This window comes from Caretta caretta, chromosome 17 (genome assembly GCF_965140235.1).
Source record: "Caretta caretta isolate rCarCar2 chromosome 17, rCarCar1.hap1, whole genome shotgun sequence".
In the NCBI taxonomy this organism is placed as follows: domain Eukaryota; kingdom Metazoa; phylum Chordata; order Testudines; family Cheloniidae; genus Caretta; species Caretta caretta.
Window position 1 is genome coordinate 341,794 of NC_134222.1, and position 16,926 is coordinate 358,719.

At 47.2% G+C, this 16,926-nt stretch overlaps 2 protein-coding genes across 6 annotated transcripts in view; both read right to left on the reverse strand.

The window, feature by feature from the left end:
• INPP5K (inositol polyphosphate-5-phosphatase K) overlaps positions 1–10,463 on the reverse strand; it is a 38,970-nt gene extending 28,507 nt beyond the window's left edge. Inside the window, exons 1-2 of one of the 5 annotated variants that reach the window (XM_048823820.2) lie at positions 10,196–10,458; positions 9,510–9,587 (exon numbers count right to left, since the gene is read on the reverse strand). In XM_048823820.2, coding sequence (XP_048679777.1) covers positions 9,510–9,523 — 14 coding nt within the window. In that variant the 5' untranslated portion in view covers positions 9,524–9,587; positions 10,196–10,458. Of the gene's footprint in view, positions 1–9,509; positions 9,588–10,195 lie in introns of all 5 variants that reach the window. The other 4 variants (XM_048823822.2, XM_048823819.2, XM_048823818.2 and 1 more) reach the window with 4 other exon arrangements.
• Positions 10,464–13,938: 3,475 nt separating this feature from the next.
• PITPNA (phosphatidylinositol transfer protein alpha) overlaps positions 13,939–16,926 on the reverse strand; it is a 49,187-nt gene continuing 46,199 nt past the window's right edge. Inside the window, 1 exon segment of the mRNA XM_075120920.1 lies at positions 13,939–16,879. The gene's annotated coding sequence lies outside the window, so the exon portion shown is untranslated.

Here is a 16,926-nt window from a genome sequence, read left to right on the forward strand (position 1 = left end):
ATCAATCCCAGGCAAAAAAAAAAATGGAATGGATGATATGAGACTTCTTTAATTCTTTATTAACCAAGGGTAATATAATTAACGTCAATAAACATGGTTTATGGAAAATAGGTCTAGGCATACAACTTGATATCATTTTTTGATTAGATTACAAGTTTGGTTGACAAAGGTAATAAAGTTGCTGTAATATATTTAGACTTCTGTAATGCATTTACTTGGGACTGCACACAATATCTTAATAAACTAGAACGATACAAAATCAACATGGCACACATTACATTGATTAAAAACTAGACAACTGACAGATCTTAGAACGTAATTATAAAAGGGGAATCATCAAGCAGCTAATGTATTTCTAGTGTAGTCTTGCAGGGACTGGTCCTTGGCCCTAGTTAACATCTTTATCAATGACTTGGAAAAAGGCAAAATAATTTCTGACAATGTCTGCATATGATATGAAATAGTTATAATGAAGAGAATAGGTCACTGATACAGAGTGATCTGCATCACTTGGCAAGCTACATGAAGGCAAACAATGTACATTTTAATATTACCAAATGTAAGGTTATATATCTAGAATGTAGGCCATACTTGCAGGATGGGGGATCTCTATCCTGAGAAGCAGTGACTACGAAAAAGACTTGAGGGGTCATAGTGGACAATCGGCTGAACACGAGCTTTCAGGGCAACACTGTAGCAAAAGGTTAATACAATTGCTGGATGTATAAACAGGAGACTACTGAGTTGGAGTAGGGAGGTTATATTACCTCTGTATTTGACACTGGTTCTGATGTCCACAAGGACGACGAAAAACTGAAGATGGTCCAGAGAAGAACCACAAGCATGATTAAAGGTTTGGAAAACATGCCTTATAGCAACAAATTCAAGGAGTTATAATATCTTAGCCCTGGTCTACACTAGGACTTTAGGTCAAATTTAGCAGCGTTAAATCGATTTAAACCTGCACCCGTCCACACAATGAAGCCCTTTATTTCGACTTAAAGGGCTCTTAAAATCGATTTCCTTACTCCACCCCTGACAAGTGGATTAGCGCTTAAATCGACGTTGCCGGCTCGAATTTGGGGTACTGTGGACACAATTCGATGGTATTGGCCTCCGGGAGCTATCCCAGAGTGCTCCATTCTGACCGCTCTGGACAGCGCTCTCAACTCAGATGCACTGGCCAGGTAGACAGGAAAAGAACCGCGAACTTTTGAATCTCATTTCCTGTTTGGCCAGCGTGGCAAGCTGCAGGTGACCATGCAGAGCTCATCAGCACAGGTGACCATGATGGAGTCCCAGAATCGCAAAAAAGCTCCAGCATGGACTGAACGGGAGGTACGGGATCTGATCGCTGTTTGGGGAGAGGAATCCGTGCTATCAGAACTCTGTTCCAGTTTTCGAAATGCCAAAACCTTTGTGAAAATCTCCCAGGGCATGAAGGACAGAGGCCATAACAGGGACCCGAAGCAGTGCCGCGTGAAACTGAAGGAGCTGAGGCAAGCCTACCAGAAAACCAGAGAGGCGAACAGCCGCTCTGGGTCAGAGCCCCAAACATGCCGCTTCTATGATGAGCTGCATGCCATTTTAGGGGGTTCAGCCACCACTACCCCAGCCGTGTTGTTTGACTCCTTCAATGGAGATGGAGGCAATACGGAAGTAGGTTTTGGGGACGAAGAAGATGATGAGGAGGAGGTTGTAGATAGCTCACAGCAAGCAAGCGGAGAAACCGGTTTTCCCGACAGCCAGGAACTGTTTCTCACCCTAGACCTGGAGCCAGTACCCCCCGAACCCACCCAAGGCTGCCTCCTGGACTCAGCAGGCGGAGAAGGGACCTCTGGTGAGTGTACCTTTTAAAATGCTATACATGGTTTAAAAGCAAGCATGTGAAAGGATTACTTTGCCCTGGCATTTGCGGTTCTGCCTTTGCAAAAGGTTTCTGGGGAGGGCAGCCTTATTTCGTCCTTCATGGTAGGACACTTTACCACTCCAGGCCAGCAACACGTACTGGGGAATCACTGTAGAACAAAGCATTGCAGTGTATGTTTGCTGGCATTCAACCAAAATCCGTTCACGCGGTGGGAGGAGGCAAAATGCGACCTTGTAACGAAAGCACATGTGCTATGTATGTAATGTTAACAGCAAGGTTTACCCTGAAAGAGTGTAGCGACTGTTTTATAAAATGTGTCTTTTTAAATACCGCTGTCCCTTTTTTTTTCTCCACCAGCTGCATGTGTTTCAATGATCACAGGATCTTCTCCTTCCCAGAGGCTAGTGAAGCTTAGAAAGAAAAAAAAACGCACTCGCGATGAAATGTTCTCCGAGCTCATGCTGTCCTCCCACACTGACAGAGCACAGACGAATGCGTGGAGGCAAATAATGTCAGAGTGCAGGAAAGCACAAAATGACCGGGAGGAGAGGTGGAGGGCTGAAGAGAGTAAGTGGCGGGCTGAAGACAGGGCTGAAGCTCAAAGGTGGCGGCAGCGTGATGAGAGGAGGCAGGATTCAATGCTGAGGCTGCTGCAGGACCAAACCAGTATGCTCCAGTGTATGGTTGAGCTGCAGCAAAGGCAGCTGGAGCACAGACTGCCACTGCAGCCCCTCTGTAACCAACCGCCCTCCTCCCCAAGTTCCATAGCCTCCACACCCAGACGCCCAAGAACGCGGTGGGGGGGCCTCCGGCCAACCAGCCACTCCACCACAGAGGATTGCCCAAAAAAAAGAAGGCTGTCATTCAATAAATTTTAAAGTTGTAAACTTTTAAAGTGCTGTGCGGCATTTTCCTTCCCTCCTCCACCACCCCTCCTGGGATACCTTGGTAGTCATCCCCCTATTTGTGTGATGAATGAATAACGAATGCATGAATGTGAAGCAACAATGACTTTATTGGCTCTGCAAGCAATGATTAAAGGGAGGAGGGGAGGGTGGTTAGCTTACAGGGAAGTAGAGTGAACCAAGGGGTGGGGGGGTTCATCAAGGAGAAACAAACAGAACTTTCACACCGTAGCCTGGCCAGTCATGAAACTGTTTTTCAAAGCTTCTCTGATGCGTACCGCGCCCTCCTGTGCTCTTCTAACCGCCCTGGTGTCTGGCTGCACGTAACCAGCAGCCAGGCGATTTGCCTCAACCTCCCACCCCGCCATAAACGTCTCCCCCTTACTCTCACAGATATTGTGGAGCACACAGCAAGCAGTAATAACAGTGGGAATATTGGTTTCGCTGAGGTCTAAGCGAGTCAGTAAACTGCACCAGCGCGCCTTTAAACGTCCAAATGCACATTCTACCACCATTCTGCACTTGCTCAGCCTGTAGTTGAACAGCTCCTGACCACTGTCCAGGCTGCCTGTGTATGGCTTCATGAGCCATGGCATTAAGGGGTAGGCTGGGTCCCCAAGGATACATATAGGCATTTCAACATCCCCAACAGTTATTTTCTGGTCTGGGAATAAAGTCCCTTCCTGCAGCTTTTGAAACAGACCAGAGTTCCTGAAGATGCGAGCATCATGCACCTTTCCCGGCCATCCCACGTTGATGTTGGTGAAACGTCCCTTGTGATCCACCAGAGCTTGCAGCACTATCGAAAAGTACCCCTTGCGGTTTATGTACTCGGCGGCTTGGTGCTCCGGTGCCAAGATAGGGATATGGGTTCCGTCTATAGCCCCACCACAGTTAGGGAATCCCATTGCAGCAAAGCCATCCACTATGACCTGCACATTTCCCAGGGTCACTACCCTTGATATCAGCAGATCTTTGATTGCGTGGGCTACTTGCATCACAGCAGCCCCCACAGTAGATTTGCCCACTCCAAATTGATTCCCAACTGACCGGTAGCTGTCTGGCGTTGCAAGCTTCCACAGGGCTATCGCCACTCGCTTCTCAACTGTGAGGGCTGCTCTCATCTTGGTATTCATGCGCTTCAGGGCAGGGGAAAGCAAGTCACAAAGTTCCATGAAAGTGCCCTTACGCATGCGAAAGTTTCGTAGCCACTGGGAATCGTCCCAGACCTGCAACACTATGCGGTCCCACCAGTCTGTGCTTGTTTCCCGAGCCCAGAATCGGCGTTCCACAGCATGAACCTGCCCCATTAGCACCATGATGCATGCATTGTCAGGGCCCATGCTTTCAGAGAAATCTGTGTCCATGTCCTGATCACTCACGGGACCGCGCGGACGTCGCCTCCTCGCCCGGTATCGCGTTGCCATGTTCTGGTGCTGCATATACTGCTGGATAATGCGTGTGGTGGTTAATGTGCTCCTAATTGCCAAAGTGAGCTGAGCGGGCTCCATGCTTGCTGTGGTATGGCGTCCGCACAGAAAAAAGGCGCGGAACGATTGTCTGCCGTTGCTCTGACGGAGGGAGGGGCGACTGACGACACGGCTTACAGGGTTGGCTTCAGGGAGCTAAAATCAACAGAGGGGGTGCCTGTACATCAAGGAGTATTTCAGGCAGGACTGCACGGAGGGTTCCAATAAGAAATGGTGCACCTAAGTTATCGTTGTTATTGGAACAAGGAGGTTAGCCTGGCCTCTGATTGATACATGGCTAGATTTACCTCGCTGCACCTTCTCTGTGAGTGACTGCAGTGTGACCTAGAGGAATGAGTCCCCTAGACAGGGGAGGAGGCAAATGAGTACAAAACAAATCTGGTCTATTTCTTGTTTTGACCCACTCCATCTATCTTTTACATCTTTGGCTGGCAGCAGACGGTGCAGAAGGACTGCATGCCATCCACATCTCATGGCTGCTCGGCAGAAGATGGTACAGTACGACTGCTAGCCATCCCCATCTCTTGCCTGCCTGGCAGAAGATGGTGCAATACGACTGCTAGCAATCCTCATCTCTTGCCTGCCTGGCAGAAGATGGTACAGTACGACTGCTAGCAGTCCGTATCGCCTGCCCGCTCACCATAAGGCGGTTCAATAGGACTGACTGCAGGACTAAAGAGAATGACCTGGTCAAGTCACTCCAAATTTAGTCCCTGCGCCCATGTCTGCCCAGGCGCTCCCAGCCGACGCGGCCAGGAGCACCTCGGACACGATGAGGACGACTACCAATCGTATTGCACCGTCTGCTGCCAGAAGGCAAGGGGTTGCTGCTACTGTGCAGCAAAGCCGTACCGCGTCTGCCAGCACCCAGGAGACATAGGGTGACGGTTACCTGGGCGGGCTCCATGCTTGCTGTGGTATGGCGTCTGCACAGGTAACTCAGGAAAAAAGGCGCGAAATGATTGTCTGCCCTTGCTTTCACGGAGGGAGGGAGGGAACGGGGGCCTGACGACACATACCCAGAACCACCCGCGACAATGTTTTAGCCCCATCAGAGTGCTCCATTGTGACTGCTCTGGACAGCACTCTCAGATGCCCGATTGTTTGCCATTGCTCTGACGCTGGGAGGGGCGCTTACAGGGTTGGCTTCAGGGAGCTAAAATCAACAAAGGGGGTGGCTTTACATCAAGGAGTATTTCAGGCAGGACTTCACGGAGGGTTCCAATAAGAAATGGTGCACCTAAGTTATTGTCCTTATTGGAGCAAGAAGGTTAGCCTGGCCTCTGATTGATACATGGCTAGATTTACCTCGTTGCACCTTCTCTGTAAGTGACTGCAGTGTGATCTAGAAGAATGAGTCCCCTAGACAGGGGAGGGGGGGAAGCAAATGAGTACAAAACAAATCTGGTCTATTTCTTGTTTTGATCCACTCCATCTATCTTTTACATCTTTGGCTGGCAGCAGACGGTGCAGAAGGACTGCATGCCATCCACATCTCATGGCTGCTCGGCAGAAGATGGTACAGTACGACTGCTAGCAGTCCGTATCGCCTGCCCGCTCACCATAAGACGGTTCAATAGGACTGACTGCAGGACTAAAGAGAATGACCTGGTCAAGTCACTCCAAATTTAGTCCCTGTGCCCATGTCTGCCCAGGCGCTCCTGATCGACCTCACAGAGGCGACCAGGAGCACCTCAGACATGACGATGACGGCTACCAGTCGTACTGTACCGTCTGCTGCCACAAGGCAAGGGGTTGCTGCTACTGTGTAGCAATGCCGTACCGCGTCTGCCAGCACCCAGGAGACATAGGGTGACGGTTACCTGAGCGGGCTCCATGCTTGCCATGGTATGGCGTCTGCACAGGTAACTCAGGAAAAAAGGCGCGAAATGATTGTCTGCCCTTGCTTTCACGGGGGGAGGGAGGGAACGGGGGGCTGACGATATGTACCCAGAACCACCCGCGACAATGTTTTAGCCCCATCAGGCATTGGGATCTCAACCCAGAATTCCAATGGGCAGCGGAGACTGCGGGAACTGTGGGATAGCTACCCACAGTGCAACGCTCCGGAAGTCGACGCTTGCCTCGGTACTGTGGAAGCGCTCCGCCGAGTTAATGCACTTAATGCACTTAGAGCATTTTCTGTGGGGACACACACACTCGAATTTATAAAACCGATTTCTAAAAAACCGACTTCTATAAATTCGACCTTATTCCGTAGTGTAGACATACCCAAAGTTTGTGAAGAGAAGGAGGAGGAGTGACTTGATCACAGTCTATCAGTACCTACAGTGGGAACAGAAATTTGATAATAGAGGGCTCTTCAATCTAGCAGACAAAGGTATAACAAGACTCAATACCTGAAAGATGAAGACAAATTCAGACTAGAATAAGGTGCAAACTTTTAACAGTGAGGGTAACTAATCATTGGAACAACTTATCAAGGGCTATGTTGGATTCTCCATCACTGGAAAGTTTTAAATCAAGATTGGATTCTTTTTCTAAAAGATCTGCTCTAATTCAAACACAGATGTTAGATTTGAAAGAGGAATTAATACAGGGAAGTTCTCTGGCCTGGGTTGTGCAGGAGGTCAGACTAGACCACTGTTTTTTAGCCTGGGATCCACAGACTAGATTTTCAAAGGGAGCCACATCTCCATTTGAAATTTTTTAGGGATCTGCAAATGAAAAAAAGCTTGAAAACCATAGACGATCACAATGGTCCTTTCTAGCCTTAAAAAAAATATAAAATAAAATTAAAAAAAAAATCTACGAATCTATATGAACTTCCAATACCGAAGAGTGCTTCTTTGAAGAAACTGAGTTAGTAATATTTATTGCAATAGTGCCTTCCTCACAGCTGTAGACAAACACTGCAGTTTAGCAAAACTTTTCCACAGCCTATGTTGCCTTATCTTCATTTGATTTATTTCCAGTAACTACAATTTCTTTTATTTCCCCTTAATATGTTTACAGAGATCAAATTGTGAGGGTTTTTTAAAAAACAATTATTTTACTTATATATTAATAAGGGATTTCCTCTAAGATCACATAAGCAGTCATTGGTGCCCTAGCTTTTCTCCTGAAAAGAATGGCAAATGGAAATCGTACACTTCCTTAAAATGCCTCAGTTGCTTGGTTCAGAGGGAAGAGAACATATCTGAGAAACTTTACAGAGGGCTTAATATCTTAGTCAAGTCCCAATTTAAGTTTTACACCCATTTTCTGTATTTCTTTGTCTATTATTGCCAATTACCCATAGTGGTTTGTAAACAGAAGCTTTCTCCATTCACTGTCAAGTCCACAGTCCAGTGCTTGTGACATCACAATTTATCCCCCCAGAAGCCATTATGTTAAAAATACTGGCCTGTAGCAAAAATAAAGTCAGAGACTCATTTAAACTCTTTCCCTTTGTATTTGCCAGTGAAGGGAAGAATTTTGGTTTCTGGTATGTTGTTCTGTATCTAAACAAGTACAGCAGATTTCACTCTCTACATTAAAAATTAAGAAACGGACCTTTTTTAAATTAGAAAAAAACCTGTTAAATAGTCAAACAATGTTCAGTTCTACTGTCTGAAATGACAAGTTCCAAAGTTTAAAAAGTAGAAAATCAGCTTTTCTTCTTTACTCCATGTGACTATGCAAAGTTGGTAATTAGTATAACTCCTTGCTAATGAGCTGGGACAATCATTACATGCTTCAGTAATTACAAGCCATTATATAAACTTTCAAGGGCTTTTATTTTATTTTTTTTTAAAAAGATCTAATCATGGATTTCAGCAGGTCATGAGATCTAATCTCTTCTCCAGGAACGGGAATAGCAGGTCCATATATTACTACAGTCATAAGGTTAATTATCACTGCTGACACAAACCACTAAGCTCCATTAGTAATATCCACTAATATTGTAGCTGCTGCATAAAACTAAGCAGTTTTCTGCAGTGAAACAGCAACTAGTATGAATGTGGGAGGTCTTCAGAACACAAACATACACCACCCCCTGAAGCCTGGAAGAGCTGGCTCAACAAAGTGCATGAAGACAGATGAAGATAATGGGTGAAAGAAAGAAGATGACCCCTGTCACAGATCCACAGTTTTTAAAAAAAGAAAAGGAGTACTTGTGGCACCTTAGAGACTAACCAATTTATTTGAGCATGAGCTTTCGTGAGCTACAGCTCACTTCATCGAATGCATACCGTGGAAACTGCAGCAGACTTTATATATACACAGAGAATATGAAACAATACCTCCTCTGTGTATATATAAAGTCTGCTGCAGTTTCCACGGTATGCATCCGATGAAGTGAGCTGTAGCTCACGAAAGCTCATGCTCAAATAAATTGGTTAGTCTCTAAGGTGCCACAAGTACTCCTTTTCTTTTTGCGAATACAGACTAACACGGCTGTTACTCTGAAACAGTTTTTAAACAGTCTCTTGCAGGAGCCCCTTTAGGGTGCCAGACCCCCAAGTGGTCCCACTCTTCCTTCACGGTAGGCCACACAGGCTCACAACATCCTAGATTGAGCGACTAGGTTCCAGCATTCCTGCTTTACACTTTGAGCTCTGCTCAGCAAATCTAACCAAGACAGACTCCTGATAGAGACTTGTATACTCTTCTGAGACTAATTCAACCCAGCCACTATTTGCAGTCACAGCCCAAACAGAACACAGCATTCAGAGTCCTTAGGTTAGTACAAAGAAATAAAAGTTAAAGCACAGTCCATTCTGGTCAAGTCACAATTCACCAGTCAAGCTGTAGTGAACTCCATTTTCAGGCTCTAGTTCTCTGACTTCCTTCCTCAGGGTATGCCTAAACTTAAACCACAGCAGCTGGGCCACTGTAGCACTTCAATGTAGACACTACCGATGCCAACTGGAGAGGTTTCCAGTGGCGCAGGTAATCCATCTCCCAAGAGGTGACAGCTACGTCAACTACAGAATTCTCCCATTGATCGAGAACTGTCTACACTGGGGATTAGGTCGATCTGACTGCACTGCTCATGGGGATTTGTCACACCCCTGAGCAACATAGTTATCCCGACCTAATTTTGGACCTAATTTTGTACTGGCAACCAGCGGCTTAGACTACCCGGAGAGCAAACAATTCTTCCCCCCACCCTGCATTGAGAAGCAATGCAAAGTAGGGGGAAACTCAGGCACACAGATACTTCACAAAAATAATACAAAAAAATTCCCACTTTGTCACAATCCCCAAATTCTGGAGCCCAATCCAAAACTCACTTACCTGAGATTCTTCATGATCTCTAAATCAATTGGCTAGGCCGGGCCCCTGGGTTCAAGCCTCACCCACCCCAAAGACCTGCTGAGAAAGTAGGAGCTCTTGTCAGGAAATGGGTATGTCAACAGGATGAGTGCCAGGAACCAACAGCCCAGTGGGATCCCAGTGTGCCCTCTCACAAACAAAAAAGGGAGTTGGGTCCCCTTCCTTATACATACGTATACAAGAGAAGAGGTATCCCTGGGCCCCAACAGTACACCAGAGGGGGGGCCCTGAGGCACTGCATCCCCCCGAATACCCAAATATATGTATTTATTTACATGGGGGTGTCCCCGAGTAATACCTCCTTCCCCCCCCCACACACACACACAGAGGGTATCACTTCCCCCAAGGTATATATGCACCCAGGGGGACAGCTGTCCCCAGGCCACCTGCATGCATGGGAGATGGGGGGGGGGGGTCATCCACAGGCCACACACCCCAAGTACTGGGGGGGGGGGGGGGAGAATGAGGATCATTCGCAGGCCCCCACACCAGACCCCTACATGCTCAGACAGGGGTGTTCCCTAGCCTCTCCACGCCCCCCCCAGCTCACACACCTAAGGGTTTACTTCCTAGTCCGCCCGCTGCTCCCGCCCCGCACCCTACGGGGGGGGGAGGGTTCCCAGCCCACTGCTCCCCCCTCCGCTCACCTCCTCCTCCCCCCCGGGGGGGGAAGAGTCCTTAGCCCGCTGCTCCCCCGCACACACACGGGGGGTCCCGACGCCGTCGGCCCTTCTCGAGCGGCGGGGCCAAGTCCCTTGTGGGGGGCGCGCCCTGTGCCAAGGCCGGGCCTGTCCGGGCGCCTGATCCCCGGCAGCGGGGCGCAGCGAGAGCCGCCCCGGCCGGACGCTTTCAGGCCAGCTCGGCCTTTGACCCGCCGCACCGGTGGGCGGGGCTCGCGCCCTGGATCGCCTCAGGGCGGTGTCGCTCGTGGCAACGCGGCCTGCGATGGCCCTGCCCACCTCCCCACCCTGCGCCGATAGGCCCACGTGACGGCGGGGAGGCCGCCATCTGCCAATGGGAAGGTAAGGGGCGGGCTTCCCTGAAGACGGGCGCGCGTGGGCTCCGTGCGGAGCGGGGGGAGTGAAGATCAGGTGACACAAACGGAGGTGGACGGGGGCGGGCAAAGCTTTTGGCCTGAGGCTCACAGCGGGTTTCCAAAATTGGAGAGAGGGGAGTGTGCCCCCCCCAACAGCCAGGCGCGGACCTCGCCCCCAGCCGACCGCCCTGCTTCTGGGCCCCTGAGAGGCCCCCGGGCCCCTGCCCCATCCAACGCCTCTGGTCCCTGAAAGAACAGGAGGACCTCAGAGACTAACCAACTTACTTGAGCTACAGCTCACTTCATGGGGTGCTTCATCTGTAGGTCGCTGAAAGCTTATGCTCAAATAAATTGGTTAGTCTCTAAGGTGCCACAAGTCCTCCTTTTCTTTTTACACCACACAACAGAACCACTAACCCAGGAACCTATCCTTGCAACAAAGCCCATTGCCAACTGTGTCCACATATCTATTCAGGGGACACCATCATAGGGCCTAATCACATCAGCCACACTCATTCACCTGCACATCCACCAATGTGATAGATGCCATCATGTGCCAGCAATGCCCCTCTGCCATGTACACTGGCCAAACTGGACAGTCTCTATGTAAAAGAATAAATGGACATAAATCAGACATCAAGAATTAAAACATTCAAAAACCAGTCGGAGAACACTTCAATCTCTCTGGTCACTCAATTACAGACCTAAAAGTGGCAATACTTGAACAAAAAAAACTTCAAAAACAGACTCCAAGGAGAGATTGCTGAATTGGAATTAATTTGCAAACTGGATTCAATTAACTTAGGCTTGAATAAAGACTGGGAGTGGATGGGTCATTACACTAAGTAAACTATTTCCCCATGTTTATCCCCCACCCCCACTGTTCCTCAGACATTCTTGTCAACTGCTGGAAATTATCACTACAAAAAGGTCATCCCCCCCCCCACTCTCCTGCTGGTAATAGCTCACCTTAAGTGATCACTCTTGTTACAGTGTGTATGGTAACGACCACTGTTTCATGTTCTCTATGTATATAAATCTCCCCACTGTATTTTCCACTGCATGCATCTGATGAAGTGAGCTGTAGCTCACAAAAGCTCATGCTCAAATAAATGGGTTAGTCTCTAAGGTGCCACAAGTCCTCCTTTTCTTTTTGCGAATACAGACTAACACAGCTGCTAGTCTGAAATCTGTTCCCTGAGGGACCCCCCCATCCCTTGACTGCCCCCTGCCGCCCCATCCAAACCCCCGCCGCTTCCCGACTGCCCCCCCCAACCCCCCTCTTCCCTGCTCTCACTGCCCCAACCCCTGTCCACAGCCCCGACCCAACCACACCCTTGAACTCCCCTGCCCCCTTCCCACGCTGCCTGGAGCACTGGTGGCTGGCGGCACTACAGCTGCTGCGGCTCTGCAACTGCACTGCCGACCGCTCAGAGCATCGTGCTGAGCCTGCGGGGGATGGCCTCCCGGCCAGGAGCTCATGGGCCAGGCAGGAGTGTCCTGGGGCCGGATGTGGCCCACAGGCTGTAGTTTGCTATCTGGTCACCCTATGCCAGAGGTGGGCAAATAGGAAAAATTCAGGAGAGAGTGTGGGGGGTAAGAGGCGCCTATATAAGAAAAATCTCCAAATATCAGGACTGTACCTATAAAATTGGGACATCTGGTCACCCTATGTGCGCATGACGGGGGGAGTAGCTTGCAGAACTCTCTGCCACTTGACAGCAAGGATTGCAAGTCTCTCCACCCCCACTATGCCAGTGGATATTGGCACAAGAGTCCAGGGTAGGATGACCAGACAGCAAGTGTAAAAAGTCAGAACAGAGTGTGGGGAGATAATAGGTGCTATATAAGAAAAAGCCCCCAAAATCAGACTGCCCTATAAAATCAGGACATTTGGTCACCCTAGTCCAGGGGCTCAAGCTGCCCCCTTCCTCTGCCACAACTAGTAACAGCCCCTATCCACAGAGGACTGGGGGCTAGATGGGCCGCTGGTCTCAGGGAGTCCAGATAGCCCCCACAGTCCAAGCCACACTGAGGAGAATGGAACAAGCCTACAGTGACAGAGGGCAGAAGTGGTGTAGGAAGATCACTGTGGTATTTTTCTACATTACAAACTCTGCTTGTTAGTCCTCCTGAAAAACACAGATTCTGTCAGCACAGCAGAGTGCGGGAGCCATAGGCAAACTAGAGAGGAAGGGCTTTAGTCCCCACCAAGAGCCTCCACCCCAGCTGGGAATCATGGCTTGGCAGCATATTTCTCCATTTAAAATAGACAGGAAGAGCTTGCACTGCCCTCAGGGCCGGCTCCAGGCACCAGCGAACCAAGCAGGTGCCTGGGGCAGCAAATGTAAAGGGGCAGCAGGACGTCGGACTCTGGGGCGGCAATCCACTCTTGGCCGGAATTCGGCAGCGGGGACGCAACTCTTCTTCGGTCGCTGGCAGCAATTCGGCAGCCACATCATCACTCCGCCTCTCTGTTCGGCGGGCAGAATTCTGCCTCCCCGTTCGACAGCAAGTTGTTGTTTTTTTTGCCGCTTGGGACTGCAAAAAACGCTGGAGCCAGCCCTGACTGCCCTCCTTTTTTCGGAAAAAAATTCCTTGAGTAACACATCTTTAAACCCCAGACAGGACACCCCACCACAAACCTGTCTCCCTTTTCCAAAGACCCCAGCTCTGGTCTGAGAATAGAGCTGCCACATGTGCAGGGGTAGGGCTAGAACACCCAGAATATTCACAGAAAGGAAGAGTAGCCCAGGCCCAACCCACAGTAAGAAAACTGGCCTGTGAAAAACAACATGAATAACCCCCAAGTGACATATGGTCATTCTAGAACTGACAGAACCCCTACTTTAATCTAATTTTCATGCTGCCCTTACTCCCTCTCAAATATAGAATCATAGAATATCAGGGTTGGAAGGGACCCCAGAAGGTCATCTAGTCCAACCCCCTGCTCAAAGCAGGACCAATTCCCAGTTAAATCATCACTACACCAAGATTAATATTAAAGACCAGCAAGATGTTCACATAATGGACTTAAGTAATCATATAATAGTTTTACCTACGTCTTCTCTAATATTAAAAAGCTAATATTAGATTGTAAATACAGGTAACATGGTCAGATTCTTATCTTACATCAGTTTTACAAACAGAGTAATTCCACTGGCTTCAGTGGAGTTACTCCTGATTTACATTAGTGTGAGATCAGAATCAGGCCTTGTTTGTTCTGTAAGGAATCCAGAAAACTGTAGGTCCTCTACACATAATTCTATAATCACTAAAAGATTTTACACGATAGCATATGTATGTGGAATACTAGACACACAAGGTATAAAACAGACAACAGACTCCAAAAAGCTCTGTCTAAGATTTTATTAGATTTGTTTCCAATATGCCTGTATTGGAAGATTAGGAGACAAAAGGCACAAACTCACATTAAAGAAACAACAAGATAATCTAATAAATTCTACAAAGTGTATGTTGTAAAAGAAATAGCACTATGAACCAATCAAAACTTGTCAGGGAATCCCAGCAGGGGCTATAGGAGGATAAACCCAGAAAGGTGCAAGTGTGCTGGGAGTACAGAGTGTCACTATGGCCTCCTCCATCAGGTAAACTCCAGCTAAAACATCCCAGCCCATAGGCCTCTCCACCAAGGCACCTGCTTCCGATCAAAACTGCAGTGTTTAAAATCCAACCAGGGCACCCGGATTGGATCTGAAGAGAATGTGACTGCACAAGGATCCCCCTAGAACAAACAAACATCTGATCATTAACCCCTCCAGAAGCCAGCAGGTTTTGGGTTCTTGCCAAAGCCAAATGCAAGAGATATACAGCACACTAACACAATCAGTGAAGATTGTTACATTTCGCCATGCTCTTACTAGTGGGAACCAAGGATCAAGACTGCCCTTGAGAGAGGTCTCTACAGGATCTCTCTATCCCAACTTTGAGGAAAACTTTCACTCTGGATAAACATGAATTTTTTTTTTAAATCATGTATTTAGCTTGCAGTTTCCTGCATTTTTTCCTGGTAATTACTGCTAATCAGGAAAGCTTTGTGTTTAAATACGAGCTTTCACCCTCATACACAATCTGTTTCTGATCCCGTCTTTAGAATCTGTTTCCATGGAGTTGAAATGTCAGCTAGAAAACCTCTTGGATAAAAACACAAGTATCTAAGAACAATCATGTTATATATATTTTCAAGGTTTTCCCCAAGTTAAGAATCCCTCCTTAAACTCTGCTACTGACAAGATGTTAACAAATCAATGTGTTAATTCTCAATTAAAATATTCTAGATTGAGGGAACTCTAGTAAGGGGCGTACACTCCTGGACTCTGCTTCTCAAACCCCTAGAGAAATAGTGCCACAAAAACAACTTTCCTGGTCCCAAATAGTCTTGAAGATTAAGGTTTAATATCTTAGACTATTATTTAATAATGAGCTGGTTTTACTTCTACCTCATGAGTATGCTAAAATCCACATCCCAAAAACCCTCTGAGGTCACTGAGAAGGATCAGCCAGAGTTATCAGTACAATTCAGAGCTTATTGCACTTAGACATCTGTAAGGCAAAAGAACAGATTTACCAAAAAAAAAAAAAAAAAAAAAAAAGGGGGGGGGTGGGTGGGGGGAGAGAATAAACTGCCTCTTGACTGAAAACCAGCCTCTTCCTCCAGAGCAAGCCCTGTGCATCTTTCCCCTGCACCGAAAACAATTCACCCCTGCACTTTCATTCAGCATGGCATGGGATTGATTCAGAAACTATTAGCTGATGGAGGTTTGTAAGAGGCGGAGTACAAACCGGGCATACTGCATGAAGCATTACTCAAAAAAACAACCCCCCCCCCAAAAAAAAAACAAACAAACCAGTGTAGAGGTGGAAATGGTAACATCACAGCTGCCTTTGGCATTTACATTTCACTTCACTTCACCCCAATACAGATAAAGGGAATGAAGTTTGATTACACAGCTGCTGGCGGAAGCAAGCCAAACACTGGCCTCTACCAATCAGCCAGGAAAGCCCTTGTTTCTCCTAGTCATGTTTCCTCAAGTATTTAATAAAGTAGTGTTTGTTTGATTCGTCCAGCTTATTTGATTGTCTAAAGCTGAGATACCACCATAAGGACACAGACTAAGAATGAGTCCTAGAGCTGTTTTCTGACACTCAGCAACATCCTTTGCAACCCTAGGAAATTGCAGTTGTCTTGTGCAGAGATTGCTTGGTCTTACATTTTGCCTTTTTACAGCATAGAAAGGCAAACTAAGTTCTAGCAATTTCGTAATGGGGAGTATGCAGAGAAGTATTATTGCTGAACAGCAGCACAGATCCAGGCATCTGAGCGTGATTGGATATGGAGATTATTTATGCCTATCAGCATCACAAAATTCTGCTTGTCCTGGGACACTCATTTTCTTTTGATGGGCAAACAAAATAGTGTTAGTTTTACAAATATGAGCAATCATAATAAAGGGCTGTCCAGTAGATTGTGAGATTCATCAGGTAAGTTATCATAACAATTTTAAAAGGCTGATTTATACACACAACTATAGAACACCAACATAGTTCCAAGGGCCAAAGGAAAGACGCATATCTAGACAAAAGATGCATTCAAGGTCTCAGCATTCGCACACAAAAGGACACCTGCTGTTCAGTCCCTTTAAGTTGTGTGTGTTTAGACAGACCAAGTAATGCTGTTGCAGTAGCCACGTATGATGGTATCTTAACAGCAGACTTGACCGTGGCAACACAGGAGTGTATTGGAGCCTGTATGTCAGTAATATCATTACCTTGGGAGCAAAAGTCAGAGCCTAGAATTCTGTGGAATAGTTTTGCACTCAAATAAATACTGACAATTCCCCTCTCCATAAATGGACACTCAAAGAATGGTGAAGGGCTTGGACAGGACAAAGGCAGCAGTTTATCCCAGTTTTGAAAACAAAATAAATCTAAAATCACCACATCACAAGACTAATTCAGCTAAAAATGCCACTTGGAAATCAAACAGGGACACATGGAAATTGGTCTGAACACAATGAAAAAAGGAGGGAGGAGTCATAAATACAGCAATCTATAAGTCACACGTCTCCAAGGAGCTGCCTCCTTCACATACGTGCTAACATTGGAGTGCTTAGTACCAGACTGTCTATTTGCTCACAATATTAAAGGGCATCTAGAATTAGCTATGGGAGATTTAAAATCGCCTGCCGATTGGATATAGAAAGGCTTGATCCAGAGATGGTCCATTGGTCAAGAGGGTGGAGTCTCTGGGCCTTCCTGCTGACTGTCTTGCAAACTAGGAGAAAGAGACAACAGGAAAACATTTTAAAACCATTTCTGAAA